At 50.2% G+C, this 18,652-nt stretch overlaps 1 protein-coding gene across 1 annotated transcript in view; it reads right to left on the bottom strand.

The window, feature by feature from the left end:
- SH3RF3 (SH3 domain containing ring finger 3) overlaps nt 1-18,652 on the bottom strand; it is a 287,998-nt gene that overhangs the window by 8,288 nt on the left and 261,058 nt on the right. Inside the window, exons 8-9 of the mRNA XM_016201846.2 lie at nt 16,716-17,050; nt 1,396-1,724 (exon numbers count right to left, since the gene is read on the bottom strand). Coding sequence (XP_016057332.2) covers nt 1,396-1,724; nt 16,716-17,050 — 664 coding nt within the window. The remainder of the gene's footprint in view (nt 1-1,395; nt 1,725-16,715; nt 17,051-18,652) is intronic.

Genomic DNA, 18,652 nt, shown 5'->3' with positions numbered 1-18,652 from the left:
GCTGTTATTCTACCCAGTCACTGTTTATCAGAAGTCAACAATCGCTGGCCATGCTGTTCCCCCACCACCCTGGAGAGAAACTTGTTCTCAGAGGCCCAGGGTCTCATGCCACCCCAATGCTCAGCCCTAAATCCCTTCATCAAGACCAGGGTTGGCCAACTGTGGCCTGTGCCTAACTTGTGTGGTCTAAGAGCTAAGACTGTTGTTACATTTTGAAAAGGTTGGGAAAAAAATCAAAAGAGTTATATTTTATGACACAAGAAAAATGCATGGAATTTAAATTTCAGGGCCCATAAGTAGAGTCTACTGGAAGCCCCACGCCATCCCCATATTCCGTACGGTCCACTGCACCTTTATGCAGGCGTGTGAGGCGAACACTGCAACAGAGACTGTGACCTGTGACACCTGCAATACTACCTGGGCCTCGACAGAAAAGATGCACTAACCTGACCTACATGGATCCTCGACCAGCCCTGACTGCCTCCAGAGGTGCTTGGAGGCTCAGGGTGGGCTGCAGGTGCTGGAGGTACGTGGAAGAGCTGGCCGTGTCAGTATGGCCACATGGGGCAAATTCTGACAGCAATGCCAGGATTGTTTCCTCGTCTTTGCTATTTAAGCAGTGCTCCAACGAGAAGAGACCCAGAATAGAAAGTATCTCACCATTATCCTGATCTGATGCCATCCCCTCTCTCCACAGCACCATCCAGCCCTTATCTGGGGCTGATCCACTGAGCAAGACACCAGCCTCTGACCCCTTGTAAAATTCAAGCACCTGCAGCCCCACAGCCAAGGCCTCAGTGGGCCACGTCCCCTCAAACAGACTCAGTTTCCTAAAACTCTAGGCTGAACTCTATGAAATTGCTGGTTTTGGTTTAAAAAAAAAGAGAGAATGTCAGCAATTTCATGTGGTTCAACCCATAGTGTATGCATATACACTGAAGCCAATTTGGGGGAAACTTTTTAAATTCTGAGATGTCAGAGTGGGCTAAGCTTCAAAAAAGAAACTGCTTCCTGGGTGGAGGCACAGGCCAGTGGGGGCTGAGCCCAGTGGCCCACTCTAGGGGTTCCCCACGGTTGAGGGACACAGTATCTCAGTATCTCAGTTGGCTCAGTATCTCATCGGTACTGAAAAATTTCCTGATGAGTCCCTTGTAAATCCCAAACTCAGGACCCAGATGGATTCAGAACATGCAACACACTCCCACTTATTCCCAACTTGTTTTATCTGATGTTCACCTCCAAGATCAGGATCCATGTAGGTGTGGCTAGTGAGGGGTGTCTCGTCAATTTAACCCTCAGGAAACCCCCGCTGTCCCTGCTCCCCAGAGTGGCTGCAGGGTTCACAGGTCACCCCGCACGGAGGTCCTGGAGGATGCAAGCTGACCTCAGCCTTACCTCTCTCGGGGCAGCGGCTTGGGCTCGGGGCGGGCGGCTGTGGAGAAAGGGGCTTGCCTGGAAGGGGAGGAGAAGTTCAGGTCCAAGGAGCCCGCCTTCCTGTGCAGTGGTTCCATTCCCATCGCCCCCTGAATCTCGCTCTCTATGGGGCAGGACCCTGCCCGGCCATGGAGGGATAGTGAGGACACTTCGGGCCCCATCGCGCCTTGGAGTGAGGTGTCCACTGCCGCCTGGGGGTCGTGGGTGGGAGAGATGGACGGCGGGGAGCGAGACTTCTTCTTGGCAGAGGCCCCAGCTAGAAGTTTCAGCAGCCCACTCTTCTTCTCTTTCTGGAAGACACACAACATTGAACCCAGTGAGGGAATGCTTCTTCGCACCCTTGGGTTAGGGAGAGAGGGGGCGTATAATCCTTTTGGAAACTTTAAACATAATCTGGTAAAGCTGGTTAGAGTAAGAAAATCAAAGCTAAGATGGAAAGCTTTCTCAACTTCTGTTTTCCTTCCTTTCCCCAAACCAGGCACAAGGGGCGCACGCAGCCCCAGGAGGCCCTGGGCAGGCGGGAAGGCGCGGTGCCCAGGAGGGGTAGGCAGGGGCCTGTCCCTGCGCTGGCGCAGGGCCCGTCCAGCCTGGCACGTCCTGTGCTATGCCAGGGCACCGGCAGCTGCTAATTTGGTTTCTCCTCGCCCGGTTTTTCTAAGGGACCTCATAGCTGGGGTTAATTATTCTGCCTCACGCTTCCTGAGATGAGCTCCCTCAGCCAAGGGGTCCCAGACACAGGACCCTTTGCAAACTTTCCTCTGCGCACAGGACCTGTATCACACGGGACACCTGCAGTGCGTGCACATGTGTACCCGTGTGTACCTCATACATTCTCCGGGACAGCTACCTGCCGTCCCAGAGCTGAGGATGACTTCTCCATGCCCTGGACTCCTGCACTGGTGAATATCCTGGGGAAACCTCCTTACCCAGCAGGCGGCTCTCCTACCTTCAGGGATGTGACACCATTCAGGACATGGTTCCACACATACAAAGCCAATGACATAATTGGAAGGATTTGCCTTATAAAAATGAGGCCCATCTCAGCGTCATCTCATGAGGATGCCCAGACCGCCCTCCAGGTCTAGAACTCATTCCAATTCTGACAGATGACCCACCCTGAGGCCTCGTGCCGTGGGGGACACCCAGCAAGGCTTTGCTAGGACTCTTGGCTCTGCAGGAGCTTCCCCCTTCCTCTCGTGCTGTGTGGGTTCTGAGATGCTTTCCACAGATGCCCGAGAGCCAGGCTGTGGAGGTGACACCAGCCCAGACAAGGACCCAGACAGTGTCCCTGGGTGGCCTGGCACAGTTGTCCTGTCTGCGCTTCTATTTGTCCTGAACTTGGCAGCGCTGGCGTGAGCGGTGTCTGGCCTCGGCCTCCCTGGGCAGTGCTGGCGCGGGGCACATGGAGTGCGATAATGCTGCCACTGACACTGAGGCTATTCCAGGTGTGGGAGAGAAGAACCGTGTCCTCCCGAGGCTGTGCCACGTGTGTGGGTATGCTTGAGTGTGCACATGCGAGGGAAAAGAGAGGGTGGACACACAGAGAGGTGCTTTTAGAATGATCAGCCTGCCTTGGAATTTGGACATTTGCAAGGCTTTATTGGAATCTAGTTTTCTAATGTCCAATGGAAGTTAGGTGACAGGCAGATATAGGGATATGGTATAAAAGGGTGGCAGTGCACAGAAGTCCGAATCTATACCAATGGGTCAGTGATGGCCACCAAAAGTCTGCTTTGGTCCTAGCTCATCAGATGCTGAGGTGGGCAGATGCGAGATTTCCTATTTCATTGCCTACGTGGTTAGAAGCTACTGGGGGAGTCAGTGTGTTGAGACTTCCTTAAAACACACATATCTGGTAATGTGCATATTCTTAAGCCAAGTCATTAACACTTTAGTATGAACATGTCACATGTTTTCTCTACTCCTAGCACTGATATTAAAAGAAAGGATGGAATTAATATCATTAAAATGTCCATACTACCCAAAGCCACTTATAAATTCAATGCAATTCCTATGAAAATACCAACAGCATATTTCACAGAGCTAGAACAAACATTTCAAAAATTTATATGGAACCAAAAAGACTCCGAATACCTGCAGCCATCTTGAGAAAAAAGAACAGAGTGGGAGGGATCACATTACCAGACTTCAAACTGTATTACAAAGCCACTGTAATCAAAACGGCCTGGTATTGGTACAATAACAGGCGTATAGCTCAATGGAACAGAACAGAGACCCCAGAAATAGACCCATGCCATTATGATCAATTAATATTGGACCATTATGGACCATAATATTGACAAAGGAGGCAAGAGCATCCAATGGAGTAAAGACAGTCTCTTCAATAAGTGGTGCTGGGAAAATTGGACAGGTACATGCAAAAGAATGAAACTAGACCACCAACTTTCATCATACACAAAAATAAACTCAAACAGGATAAAAGACTTAAATGTAAGTCACGAAACCATAAAAATCCTGGAAGAAAACATAGGCAGTAAAGTCACAGACATCCCATGTAGTGGATTTTCACTGATACATCTCCTAGGGCAAGGGAAACGAGAGAAAAAATAAACATATGGGACTACATCAAACTATAAAGCTTCTGCACAGCAAAAGAAAACAGCCTCAAAATACAAAGGAACCCCACAGTCTGGGAAAACATATTTGCCAAAGATGTATCTGATAAGGGGCTAATTTCCAAAATGTACAAAGAACTCATATTACTCAGCAAGAGGAAGACAACCCAATTAAGAAATGGGCAAAGGACTTGAATAGACACTTCTCCAAAGAGGACACACAGATGGCCAAGAGACACATGAGAAAATGCTCAACATTGCTAATCATCAGGGAGATGCAAATTAAAACCACAATGAGGTATCACTTCACACCTGTCAGAATGGCTCCATCAACAAATCAACAAACGACGTGCTGGCGAGGGTGTGGAGAAAGGGGAACCCTGGTACACTGCTGGTGGGAATGCAGACTGGGGCAGCCACTCTGGAAAACAGTATGGAGGTTCCTCAAAAAATTAGAAATGGAGCTGCCTTTTGACCCAGTGATTCCACTCCTAGGAATGTATCCTAAGAATCCTGAAACACTAATCAGAAAGGATATATGCTCCCCGATGTTCATAGCAGCACAGTTTACAATACCTAAGATCTGGAAACAGCCCAAGTGCTCATCAGTAGATGAGTGGGTAAAAAAGCCATGGGACATTTACACCATGGAATACTACGCAGCTGTAAAGAAGAATAATCTCCTACCCTTTGGGACAGTATGGATGGACCTGGAGAATATTATGCTAAGTGAAATAAGCCAGGCAGCGAAAGACAAACATCACATGATCTCACTTATACGTGGAATCTAAAGAACTTAATAAACCGATGAACAGAATAGATTCAATGACATGGAAGCATGGATCAGACTGACGAATGTCAGAGGGATGGAGGAGGGCGGGTGGGTGGAGGGGGAGAGAGTAACTAAAGAATTTATATGCATATATGCACAACCCAAGGACAGGACAATGCTGGGAAGAGGGACTGGGGAGGGGAAGGGGAAAGGAAAGGGGTGGAACGGGTCATTGGGGAGAAAAAGGGACATCTGTAATATTTTAAACAAAAATAAAATTTTTTTAAAAAAAGGAAGGATGGAAACAGATGTCCTAAATACTGTCCATGATGATGAAAGGCTGGCATGGGTGAGCCCCAGGCCTGGTGGGAGCAGGTGGGTGCAGCCCTATCTGTTCCTTGCCCTGTTTCTGCATCTTTGAGGGAGACGTGCTTGGGCACACTTGAGAGTTTCAGTAACTCAGCCACTAGGGGGCATCCTGCAGCTGGCTCAGAGGATGCACCACTCCTGAGACTACTGGCAGGTGGCAGTGGTGTCTGGCTCTGCATGACCTGAGGCCATGTAGGAGAGGGCATCGGAGCTGCAAGGACACAGCATGGACGTGGGGGTGGCATCTGATGGTCCATAACCCTCTGGGCCCAGCGGTCAGAGCCCCCAACCCTCAAGGCCCGGCCTTGGCTTCCTGCCAGCATGCCCCCCCCAAGCCTTTCCCTGCCCTCCTTTCCTTCCTTTTCTTCCAGGAGGCCTAGGTTGCTTTTCACTCCCTGCCAGGCTCCCCTCTAGAATATGCTGGGGGCAGGGCTGCATTTCTGGTTTGTCACAGTATCCCCAGTGCCTAGAAGGCTGCCTAGAACACAGGCGCTCGGTGACTGCTGGGTGAAGTGAGCTCGGCCAGCGCGACACCGCCCGTGGTCCCTTCGTGGCTGCACTTCTGCCTCATGAGCAGAGAACAGGCTCCATCAACACACGCTTGTCTGCCAGGCCCGCGGCAGGACGAAGGCCCTGGCAGCGCAGCCATGCCTCACGGGTGCACGGCGAGCTGACAGGAGACAGGGCCACTGGGCCACTCAGCATGTTTGCAGTGAGGTCCAGCCTCAGCGGTGTTTGGAAAGGGATAGGTAATTGCGACGGGTAGTTTCCCTGTCTCAGTTCTCCGTGACTAACCGTGACAGGTCACTTTCTTAATTTGATTTTGGTAAACACCGATACCATGGCTGGAGAACTGTCCACGACAGAACTTTGTTAATTTGATTTTGGTAAACACCGATGCCATGGCTGGAGAACTGTCCACGACAGAGCTCCGGCAGTGCCTTCCTTAAGCATCCCATGATTACAAACGGTCGTGGGATTGGGTGTCCTGGCAGTCACCAAGCACAGAGCTCAGGGCACACAGACGCAGGACCCTGCGGGCCCTCCCTGGGCCTCTCTTCTCTGCGACGCGGGTAAGAACCAGCTCACGCGCGCTTAGCAGGCGCTGGGAGGCGCCTCACCGGCCAATTTCAGGGGCAACGTCAGGCGAGAATTAGAGGCTTTAATGGATGCAACTTAGGTCCACGCTGGGCTACAAGTTTCTGTTAAAGAAAGATTTGCTGGGGTTCCTCCCAGGACCAGGACTAAATTAGGGCTTTTCACGGGCCCAGGGAGCTATAGGTTTTGGGGTCATTACTTTACTCACAGCCTTCTCATCAGCACTCTGCTGTCTCCAGCTGTGGTTCAAATCCCCCTCCTGAGGGGGAATCACTTTTCAGCCTTGGTGGGGACCCCAAACAGTCTGCCCTGTGGGAACAAAATGCCCCCTACAAACCCTGCCGTGGGAGGGAGATGTGACTGCAGAGAGAGATTCATCCTCCCTCTGCCTCCAAATGAGTGATAGGGTGCTGCCACCCAGCGGGGACGAGCCCCGCTCCGGGAAGCCCTCCCCAGCTCCCCAGGCAGTTACCCACCCGTGATCGCCACCACCTCCTACTGTAGCTCACACCAGCGGGGATGGTGGGCTAGGGGCACAGCAGCAGCCCCAGCTGGTGCGCGAGGCCCAGCTATGAGGCCAGGTCCCTGGACACTGCTCACAGAGTTGTTGATATGACAGATATAAGAGTGCTTTTTAAACTATGAAAGCATCTCACAAATTAAATTGCTGTTTTTATGATGCGTTTGGATATTTTTCAGTTTTTGCAAAATACCTAAGGCCTAGTTAGCTCCCAATACATTTTTGTTCAAACGAATAAAATGGATTTCATCTCCACCACTTGGTGTCTCACCATTAACCCTGTTTTGTCCTGGGAACGCACATGGGACATGCAGGGGCTCGTGGCTCTCCCACTTTGTGAACAAAGAACTAATCTGGGAATTAGAAAAAAAGTAAATTTTGGGCCCTACCCTCCAAGATTCTGATTCAGCAGGTGTGAAACAGGGACCAAAAAAAAGTGACTCTGATACCGAACCCAGCAGGTAGTCAGGTAGAAGCCAGTGCTCATCTGTGCAACCTGGTGCGTGATTCCTGAGGACTGCAGACAGAGACGGTAAAACACAGAGAAGGGACCAGCTGCCAGGGATGATGCTAAAAGAAGGGAGCAAGGTCTACTGAGTACCTACTTGGTGCCCCAGCTCAGGGGACAGGTATGGACTTTAAGAAGAGTGTTAGATCGCAGGGTGCTCTGGAGTGCGGATTCTCACCTGTCCTCTGAGCTGACTGGCCAGCTCCCAGGCGGGCGCCTCCCTGGCAGCACTGAGTGGGAAGGGCCGATGGAGGGGGAGCTCAGCAGGCTCAGGACTGCAGGGGGAGGCGAGGCCACCCCAGAAGTTCCAGCTCTCAAGCTCTCATAGATCTGAAAGCCGCCATCAGCATACAGATGGAACGTCATGTTGGAGAACAGGAGCTTATGAGTTACATTAAGAAAAAGCTATGCATTTGCACTTGCACACACACACCCTGAAATAAAGTCATATCCTACTTTGAAAGAAATCTAATATTAAAAAAAGAGATGGTTGAAGGTGTCCATTCATTACAGGAAAACTGCAAAGCATTTTACAAATGACAAAATAATAGCTTTCCTGAGGCCTTCGTTGTTGTATGCAACATTAATATAAAAACTTGGCCAGGGAAAAAAAGAAATTTAAATCTTAAATTAAGAACTGTTGCCAGTTAAGTCAACAGGAAATTATGGAAAATGGTCTCTGAAATGATAAGAAGCCAAAAATAATATAATTTTATTTGTAACATGTGTTATTAAATTTTTCAGGGACACAGTTGACTTCATTAAAGTGAAATAAGCCTGTAAATGTGACTACAAGTGCCACATTTTTATCTGGTTGTCTCCGTGCTAGAGGAGGTGGCCCTGTACCACTTCTGTTAAACCGGTTTGCCTTCTTAACTCTTTTTGCCCAGGGCAATGTTTACAATCATGGCTGGGCACACACTGAACGCCAGACAGATGTGTGGACAAGAGGTAAATTTGCAAGACTGGGCCTGGATGAGCAGGGGAACCTCAGCCTGCAGAATCTACGCTGACTGCACGCGTGGATGGCACAGACTTTCCCCGTGTCAGGGGGCTGGCTGAGGACAAGGCATCTCTGAGAACAAAGGACCACACACAATCGCACATTTTCACTCTGCCAGGTGCATGAAGTGACATTTGCATGAGGTGAGGCCCAAGAGAGTGGTCACAGTCATGCTCAGCTCCTGTGTCCAAACTCAGTGACCTCGGCGCACCTGCAGGAGCGCATAGAAACACTCCCTCCAGGCCTGTCGCAGGGGCAAGCAGGGGGAGCAGGGAGGCTGGGGCAGGATTTAGCTTTTGTTACTGTGCACTTTTGTATTATTTGGTTTATTATGTCAAATGTGTTTCTTTTTCATTTGAGAGGAAACATAAAGGAAAAAGTTGAAACCTGTGCATTGAACACAGTGGTACTAGACATGATGGAAAGAGAGAAACTTTGCTATTCATTAGATTACAGAGAAGGGGTGGCCCTCTGGGGGCCCTGGGCTGGGGCGTGTCAGGGTGAAGAATGAGAAGGTGTGGAAGGAGCGAGTCCAGCCAGAGGAAGTGTGTGGCGCCTGGTGAGGTGAGGAAGGTGGAGGGCAGCACATCTTGGTGGCCTTAAGGGCCAGGGAGGAGCTTGGAGCCTGCCTGGGAGATGGGGAGCTGCCAGGAGCTGCGCTGGAGGCAGGTGGTGGGAACAGCGCAGTGAGGGACTGCGAGGTGGCTGTGCTCCCGAGGAGCCTGGGGGCACAGTGGGGCCCTGGCGGCGGTGGAGACATTAATGGGCTGTTCAGAGGGAAGGCAGTGTCAGCTCCTGCCAGCTGCAGGCAGGACGCGGGGAGATAGGTGCCCTGGGGCTGTGCTGCTGGGGGGCACACACACTCCACTCATACACACACTCACACTCATACACACACTCACACTCATACACACACTCCACTCATACACACACTCACACTCACACACACACACTCATACACTCACACTCATACACACACTCACACTCATACACACACTCACACTCATATACACACACATTCATACACACACACTCACACTCATACACACACACACTCCACTCATACACGCTCATACACATACACATACACACACACCACCATACACACACACTCACACTCATACACACACTCCACTCATACACACTCATACACATATACACACACCACCATATACACAACTCATACACACACACTCTATATACACACACTCACACACATACACACACTCTCACTCATAAATACACATTCCACTCACACACACACACTCCTCATATACACACACATACTCATAAACACACACACTCACACACACTCCACTCATACACACTCATACACACACACTAACATACACTCATACACACACTCGCTCATACACACATACTCTCTCGTACACTCATACACACTCTCATACATACATTCACACACACACACACTCATACACACACACAACTAATTATCCTAGAAACTTTCTTAAAAACAGAGCCAGGCACTGTTTTAAGTCTTGCATACACATTAGCTCAATACACTCCTAAAACAGACACGGGGTAACTAAGTAGTAAGCTGCACAATCTGGATTTGAACCCAGAACTGAATTTCGGATTTCAACTGCAGCTCTGCTGCTTTGTGCTGAGAACTGAATGACACAAGCCACACAGCCCCGTACGGCGTCCAGTGGCTGGTAGCCGCCTCATAAGGCACCGCTCAGATTTTCATTTGTCATGTCACAGAGGGGCACTGGGGGATTTACACAGAACGAGGACGATGGGGCTTTGGCAGGGGCTGCGCGTGGCAGGACAGTGGGCTGGCTGGTCCCGTGCCCTCCTGGTGGCACAGGCAGCCTCGCTCCCCTGGGCCGCTTCACGACGAGGCCCGAGAGCCGCCCTCAGAGCTGCCGGGATGACCAGTGACGACATGCAGGGCACCTTGCAAGTGCCTGGCACAGCAAGCTTCCAGCAGAGTGGCTGTGAGGGTCCCGGGCCAGTTGCTGTGCCCACGTGGCCACCCCCTTTCTCTGACTCGACAGCAGACAGCATCTGTATGCCTCCCTTTCGGACCAATAGTCACCAGATGTTCAGTGAGGACCCTGGGGTGACTGAGGCTAGCGGTCAGCCGCCAGCAGAGTGAAGCGTTCTTAGCGGCAGACATCGGGTGCTGGTCTGAGCAGGGCAACTGGGCCGCCTCCCTTGTGACCTTTGATCCCTCAGAGGAATGGATGGATCGCTAGCACCCCCAATTCCTCCCTCATACTTCTTTTCCTCTCAGACCCGCAGGCCGCCAGAGCCTTCCTCAGGGCAGACCTGGGCTGCAGGCAACGTGTCCTGGCCCAGCCAGGGCCAACACTCCAAGAAGGCTCTGAACAGGTGGGACCAGAGCCTGGTGGGCCTGTCACAGCTGCATGCCCAGCTTCTGCAAGCCCCCCGGTGCTGTCACTCCACGCGATCATGGGGCCTTGGGCGGGTGTCTCAAAGGCCACAGCGGGGCAGCCCACCATCGTGGGTGCTGAGTGAGGGAGGGATGAGCACGGCTCAGAAGACATGATGGAGGTTGTTGGGGTGTGCGCTGGGCACACAGGGTGCTGGGGTGCTCGTCCTGAAGCCCAGAGAGCAGACTAAGGCCTTAGGCAGCTAAGGAGAGGAGAGACGATGCAATGCCACGGTGGGTGGGAGCACGTGGCCTGGGTTCTCATCCGGCTTCCACTACTTACCAAGCACGTGCCCTGAGTAAGTGACTCAAAGTTCCCATGCCTCAGTTTCCTTATCTGAGAAATGGGGGTAACAGCAGTGCCTGACACAGAGAGCTATTGTGGGGATAAAATGAAATGATACATTATGCCTGACACCTCGGAAATGCCACATCTGTCTGCTCTCGCCATCACCATTCTTGTCCATGCGGTTACAACGCAGGTGCTCAGGACCATGGAGACACTGAGCATCGTGCCTGCTTTCCGCAAGGGGAAGCCCTGGTCTAGCACTTCTCTGCTGTTGCTCCACAGTTGCTTTTACTACACTGGAAAAGAAAGGAGCATTGTCAGCCACAGGAAAAGCTCCAGGCTCTTGTCTTTCCTTCTGAAGCAGTGGTCCTCACAGGCGCAAGGCTGAGCCCACCTTACTCCCAGGCTGTGATGACCTGCTAGCGCATGAAGCTCTTCCATGAGCTTTACACACATATGTGCACACACACACGTGCACACACTCACATAAATACACACACACACATAAACACATGTGCACACATATAAACACACATACATGCACACACATAAACACAAACACGCACACACACATGCACAGAAACACAAACACACATATACACATGCACAGACACACACACACATATGCACACACATTGTATTTTTGATAAATGTGGGATGGAAAAATGAAAGCACATCCCAACAGATTTGTATGAAAAAGTTTACAGAACTATTGGAAACTTGTACCACTGAGAGGCAAATCAAATAATGGATGCAAAGAGTTCTGCAAGGAAGGATGCCATTCCTGAACTTCCTGTAGCATTAAGGCTCCGAGATAACCAAGCAAACCAAATAGCCAGGTTGTAGAAACCAACAAATCACATTTCCCACTGATGAAGAGTTCAGAAACTAGAAGGTCCTGTCCTGATTTTAAGGCATAACTGGGAATGGAGGTGGAAGGTTTTACTTCGAAGACATTCTTCAGATAGCCGGGGAATTCAAACTCTGCAAGTTTGAATGTGTCTCCCCTACACAGGCATGGGAGGGTCTCCCAGTCCCTGACCTCCAGCACTGCTGACCCTAACAGGGGGCGGTGTGGGTGTGAGGGACTGGTTACCCCAGGATAAGGTGAGCTACTGATGAGATCGAGCATGAGAGACAGTTAGGAGACCCCTGGAAAGAGACCCGGGGAGCCTGGGTGCTCAGGGGCCTCTCAGACAGGCTCACTCTGGCCCGCTCTGACAAGTGGCCGTGCGCCCAGTGCACCAACTTGCACCTGCCCAGTGCACAGCTGCTCTCTCCACCAGGGTCAGTTCTCACCTCCAAGTCCTCAGAGGGGCCTGGACACAGAATGGGGACCAGACCAGGCCTCTTGCGGCACTCATATTTCTTCCAGGAGAGAAGCTGCCTTCCTTAGGCAAACTATCACAGGGCTGAGGCAGAGTTAACTGGGTTGAATATTGTTCAGGGAGGGAGGGTTAAAGTGCTGAGGTTTCAATTCTTCAGAAATTTTTCTGGACTCAGCACCCAAAAAGCTGTAGAAATGCGTGACCCTGCTCTCCTGCCACCTCAGCCTCAATGCCATCATCTTTTCATTGAATAGGAAGACCCTGCTAACCCAGTAGTATTTATAGTATAACATTAATCCCTTTAAAATTGCTTCAGGGGAGATTAGGTCAAAAGGCAGAAGGGAGGAAATAAGAAGCCAGAGCAGCCCTGCTCCCTCTCAGGAAGCCCAGGCTGTGCAACCGCTTTGTCCCATTAGGATAACTTTGCCTCGCGCTTGGATTCCCAACAGGCCTCTGGCTTTTCTGCAGAACAAACACATGCTACCACAAATGATCGGATGAAATGAAATGCATAAGACGGTCTTTGTAAACTCTGGCACCCTTCTGAAGGGTTTCTGGAACAGAACAAGAAGGGTTAAACACTTTATTATTTACTCAGGTATGCGGGGCTCACGCACTTCTGAATTTTAAAAACGAAGCCGTTGGAGAGAATCCACTGCACCCACCAGAAGGGCAGCGGCAGGTCGATGAGAGGCGCCCAGGGGAGCAGTCTGCTTCCTTGAGCGGATGCCGAGCTCTGGGCTCAGTAATAATCAAAGCCATTATTTCCCTTAGCACATGGTGGCTGACCGCATGCCAGGCACCCACAGGCAGCCCACCGGCCCCGTGGGGTGGCTTGGATTCTCTTCTTCTATTCGTGTGCTTCTTCAGACAGACAGACTGCTTCCAGAAAACGTGAGGTGCACACCCAGCCCGCGGACCGCCTCAGAGACGCAGGCACAGGCGGCGGCCGCTGGGCCCGCTCCTGCCACTGCCCCGCTGGCACAGCCAGGCCCTGCCAGGCAGCACTCCCTGAATACGGGTCCCGAGCTGGGCTTTCATCCATGTCCAATCTTACTTTGGCAGCGGCTCCTAAATTTCTGTAAGGAGCCACCATCATGCAGTCCTGTGTGGTTGTTATCACATCAAAATGACCAGGAGAGAATGGGAATTTGAAAGGAGCGGAGATGTGAGAATCCAGGCGAGCTCGGTTCTGCAGGTCCACCCAGCCCCGGGCCCTACCCTAGTCTCTTTCTTCCCTGAATTGCCTATCTGCTCGTGGACGATGGCACACCTCCAGGCCCCGTTACCCGGCTGGCAGTGCACACAGCTCCGACCTGGAGAACTGGCAGGCACCGACCGTCCCTGTGGCCAAGTCTCAGCAAAGGAGAACATGGGAAAGTTTAACAAGAAGCCTCCCTGCGACAGAGCCGGGTAAGTGACCCAGGGTTTATGGGTACGTTTATCTTCCATGACCTGACTCTTGGCCCCATCTGTAACTGGGGATGTGGAGTCTCAGATGGTGGGGGTCAGTGGAAAAGGAAGGCCCTCAGACCCCATCCTGGCATAACATCTTCCTTCCTGGCCCCATGGGGTTGGGCGGGGCCATGTGTCTAGTTCTGAGCAAAAAGCTGTGGGAAAATGTGTGGGCAGATGTGGTGCATGTCACTTCAGGCTAAAGCACTTCACAGCTCATGGAAGCCTCCCAGGCTCCTTCCCTCCGCCTCAGCACCAGCAGCGGTGACATGTGGAGGCAGGTCATCAGCCTGGGTCCTGGGATGAGAGGACCTGGATTCACTACTTCAGCCAAATTGCAAAGGACAGATCTGCATAAGAAAGGAACTCCCCTCGCAGAAGCTTCCGTGGGATTTTCACCTCCAGCAGAGCACAGCCCAGTGCGGTGGGTGGACACAGCGACAGCTGTGCAACGAGCAGTCAGTGCCGGAGGGAAAGCGAATGGTAGAATCAGATCACAGGGGATGTACTGTTTCTGGAACAAACATGCAAATCATGCTGTTTTTCTTCAGGCTGTTAAGTGTATATTTTCACAAAAATAAAGTGAGTTCTTTTTAAAATAGTGTTGTCTTAACTTCCTTTATATAGCTTTGGGAAGTTCCGACACACTCATACCCCTGCACCACAGCACCAGTCAGGAGAGCACAATCTCCTGACCCCAGATGCTCACTCCTGCCCCCTGCAGGCCTTTGCTGCTTCTGCCCAGCCCCAGGAAACCACAGGTCTGCTTTCTCTCACCATAGATTAATTTTCATTTTCTAAAATGAAATACTAGGTATAAATCTAAAAAAATATGTACAAGGTCTGTCTGAGAAAAATTTCAAAGTTCTGATGAAATTAAAAAAAGAACTAATAAACAGAGAGATATTCCATATTCATGGATAGGAAGACAGAATATTGCCAAAATGTCAATTCTTCTGAATTTGATATATAGAGGGAGGTGAGGAGAAGGGCTGTTAGCCAGAGTGCCCACTTTGAGCCAGGTGCAGGCAGAGCTGCCCAGCATGAGTGTCCCTGGCAGGAAGTGGCTTCCACGCCCACAGCTGACCAGCTGACTGCCAGACTCCACAGTGACTCATTCACAGGGCAGACAGGTTTCCCAAAGCCCACCAGGATGTGCCACATGGGCCTGCGGGCTTAGCATGCTTCATGAGTCATCCTCATCTGCTGGGGTCACACGTGAGATGCAGCACTGCTCCAAGGTCTGCATGCTTGCAAGCAAGTCAGGGGCAAGTATTCTCTCAAGAGGTCAGTGTGAGGACAGGGAATTCAATAGTGGCGAGGTCAGACTCGGCCTATTCCCACCTCCCACTCAACGTCAATAGATGCGGCAGGACACCTCCCCACTGGCCGGGCCTGGGGACTCAGGACTAGTTTAGGAGGCAAAGGCATCTCCTGTCTCCAAACTGGAAACACTCTGGTAGCACTATGGTGCTGGCGAAGAGCCTCTAGCAGCCCCTTCCCAGACCACACTTCTGAGCAGGACAAGTGCAGCCTTGCTCACTGTGGTGAGCCCCAATGGGAGGTGCATATACCAGTGACTCTATACTTAGAGAATGCTGCAGGCTGTTCTGAAGTGTTTATTCTCAAGATTCCTTTAGACTGCACATTCCTGGGTTTTCATTAAAAATATAATCATAATCCTATATATATATGTCTTTTTATCACCTATCATATGGGCACACACACTTTTTAAATGGGTGAGTGGATATAATAAAGAACAAGTTTTCTGCAAACACATTTCCCATAATGTCCCTGTATCGGGCCAGGCTAACGTATTGTTGTTATGGGTCATCCTGTGAGGTCTTCCCAAAGCCTTAACTATAAGGGTCATGCCATTCACCTGGATGTGGTCAAGAGGTTCACGGTCACAGGGGCTCCACTTGCAGTGGAGTCCAAGGTAAGACCAGAAGGCAGACAGACACTCAGGCACACGCTCCCCTTTCCAGAACTGAGTGCACTGCCTCCTGCCAGAACTCCTGAACAAGCCAAGCACACATGCTGAGGTCACAGGCTCAGGTACGCTGGAGAGGCTGCCACAGTCAGCACACTGAACGAAGCCCGGACAGCACTGACTTAGGAGCTGGGAAACGGGGGTTCTTATGCTGGTTCCACTGCCAATGCTGTGTGACCCCAGACAAGTCTCTCAACATTTCTGAGCCTCAGGAGCATCACTGAAAATGAGGAGTTTAATGAACAGATCTTCAGTGGCTCTTTCCAGTGCCAACATTCTATTATTTTATGAAACTGAAACTATCTCCTCCCTAAGCAGGACCTATAAAGACATTCTCATTGGCCATGTCAGTGACAGCTCATTGGCAGTTTTTCCAACTCTCTTTAGTCTACAAATATCACTAGATGCTTCCTATGAGCAAAGCACCCTCAGGGCTCCGAGGCTGTTTTGAAATGAGTTTATAGCAGGACTCAGCACACTCAACAACAGGAGTTACAACCACCTGCCCCACTGTGTGCCACACAGGCTCATCTAGTCTATTTCACCCTATGTGTCCTGTTCCATCTGAATAAAAATGTTAGTTCACGTATACTACATTGGTCTTGTGGCCCATGAATGAGTCATTTTCAAACACATGGTTGGAAAGATGCTGCCTCCAAGGTCACAAGAAAGGGCAAGTGCCTTGTGGGCACGTAAACAGCAGGAGAGCGTCACAGAAGTCAGGCCCAGCGGGAGAGTCGCTGCATGGGGAACAGTTAACTGAAGAGAGAGAGAAGAGACAGCAAGGGGCTGCTGTGCTGGGCTGGCCTCCTTGTCTGTCATGAGCCTGGTGCCCACCTTCAAGCCTTAATTGACAAAACATCTGGTGTTTGATGCCAAAGAGCTACAATAACCAGCTAGGCCAGGGCCAGGGTTCGGGTTCAGGCTCACCCAGGATGGGCCACTTACCTTTTCAGTTTTCTTCTCGTCTAGTTTGCATCCCATGTTGGTGGGGCTGGACGTAGACAGGCCACTGCCAGGCCCCACTCCGGCCTCCCCGTTGAGGTTGGCGGCAGTGACGTTGGGAGGCGTGATGGCCGATGCTGCTGACGTGAGTGGGATGGCTGGCCGGGGGCACTGGGCCCCAGGGACGGTCTGCATTGGGGGCTGGTGGAGGTGCTGCGGGGACACCATGGAGTGGGGCCTGAGGCTGGTGGTGGGCAGGCGGGATGGGGAGTTCTGGGTACGCAGGGGTGACACCGCGGCGGTTGGTCGATCCTGAGCCTGAGCAGCGGAGTGGGCAGCTGGAGCACAGGGTGGGAGACACAGTGGGTTGAAAGGTTAGTTTGCAACCTGCCATGCAATCATGCAATTGCAATGGGACAGTCCACCCAGTCTCTGTACACCTGGCACACATCACAGGGAGAGCCCAAGGCCCAGCACCCCAAGAATGCACGCAGACTGCGGGCCTTCAGGACTGGGACACCACTTCCTGCCTCACCACCAGTTTCCTACTGAGTCTTTGATCAGCCTTCTCTGCTGCGATGGGCGAATGCACACACCCTGTTAGAGTGTCCATAAAGCGAAGTCTGAAGGAGAGTCCTGAAGGAGCCTGCATGCGAGGCGTCCTGCCAGCAGCTCCCTGGACTGCAGTGCCAGTGCTGTGTTCCTGACACTTGGTACTTGGCCTGGCTGAACTGTGCCCATCGCAGGACAAAGCGGCTTGTATGTCCCTCTCCACCCCCGCAGCCCAGGGAGCATGCCTCCCTCTTTTCCACTTGCGCACTGCAGCCTCAGTTTCCCCATTCACAACAGGAGCCTCACAGCCAGGAACCTCCCCTTGCCTAAAGATGCTAGGTCTCGAAAGGAAAATATCTGTAGAAATCTATCGTTTGAAAAGGCAGGTCCCTCCAAACACAGCACCCTGTTAAAATGAATCCCCCGCTACCTGATCTCAAAAAAAGTATCAGTTGATCTAGTTGTTTGTCTTTACAACAGTATCACACTGACTTGATTACTGTAGTTTTATAATAGTCTTGAAAGTCTATTATAATAGTCTTTATAAGTCTTGAAATCAGTGTTAGCCTTCAAAGTTTGTTGCTCTTTTCAATAGTGTTTGACTATTCTAGGTCCTTTGCATGCTTATATGAATTTGAGATCCAGACTGTCAATTTCTATTCACAAGTTGGGTGGGGTCTTAACTGGGACTCCATTGAATCTATAGGTCAATTTTGGGAGAATAAACAGCTTAACAATATTAGATTTTGTGTTGGTGTAGTTTTCTATGTTTCTTATGCTTGGGGTTCACCAGCTATCATTAATCTATGAGTCTTTAGTTTTCATCATGTTTAGAACAATTTGGGTTATTACTTTTTCAAATAATTTTTCTGTCTCACTTTTTTCTCCTCTAATTTGGGGACTCCAATCACATGTATATTAAGCTACTTGTTGTCCCATTGCTCACTGATGCTGTTTTAATTTTTTAAAATTCTCTTTTATCTCTGTTTCATTTTTCATAATTTTTATTGCTATACCTTCAAGTTCAGTAATATTTTCTTCAGCAGTGTTTAATTTCTCATTAATTCCATCAAGTATATTCTTGACCTCACATACTATAGTTTTCATTTCTAAAAGTTTGATTGGGTCTTATAAATACCTCCTAAGTCTCAACTTTCTAAGCATATGGAATGTAATTATAACATCTGTCTTAAATGTCTTTGCTAATTCTAACATGTACATTGGTTCTGGGTCAGTTTAGATTGATTGATTTATCTCTTTGCTGACAATCATATTTTCCTGCTCCTCTGTATGATATATAAATGTCGAATAACTATGTTGTACTCTTGAAAAAATATACTGTATTTCAACTCTTTAATAAATAAATAAATAAATAAATAAATAAATAA

This window comes from Miniopterus natalensis, chromosome 9 (genome assembly GCF_054644295.1).
Source record: "Miniopterus natalensis isolate mMinNat1 chromosome 9, mMinNat1.hap1, whole genome shotgun sequence".
NCBI lineage: Eukaryota > Metazoa > Chordata > Mammalia > Chiroptera > Miniopteridae > Miniopterus > Miniopterus natalensis.
Note: the sequence above shows the minus strand (reverse complement) of the source record. Positions and strands in the feature narration are given on the sequence as shown.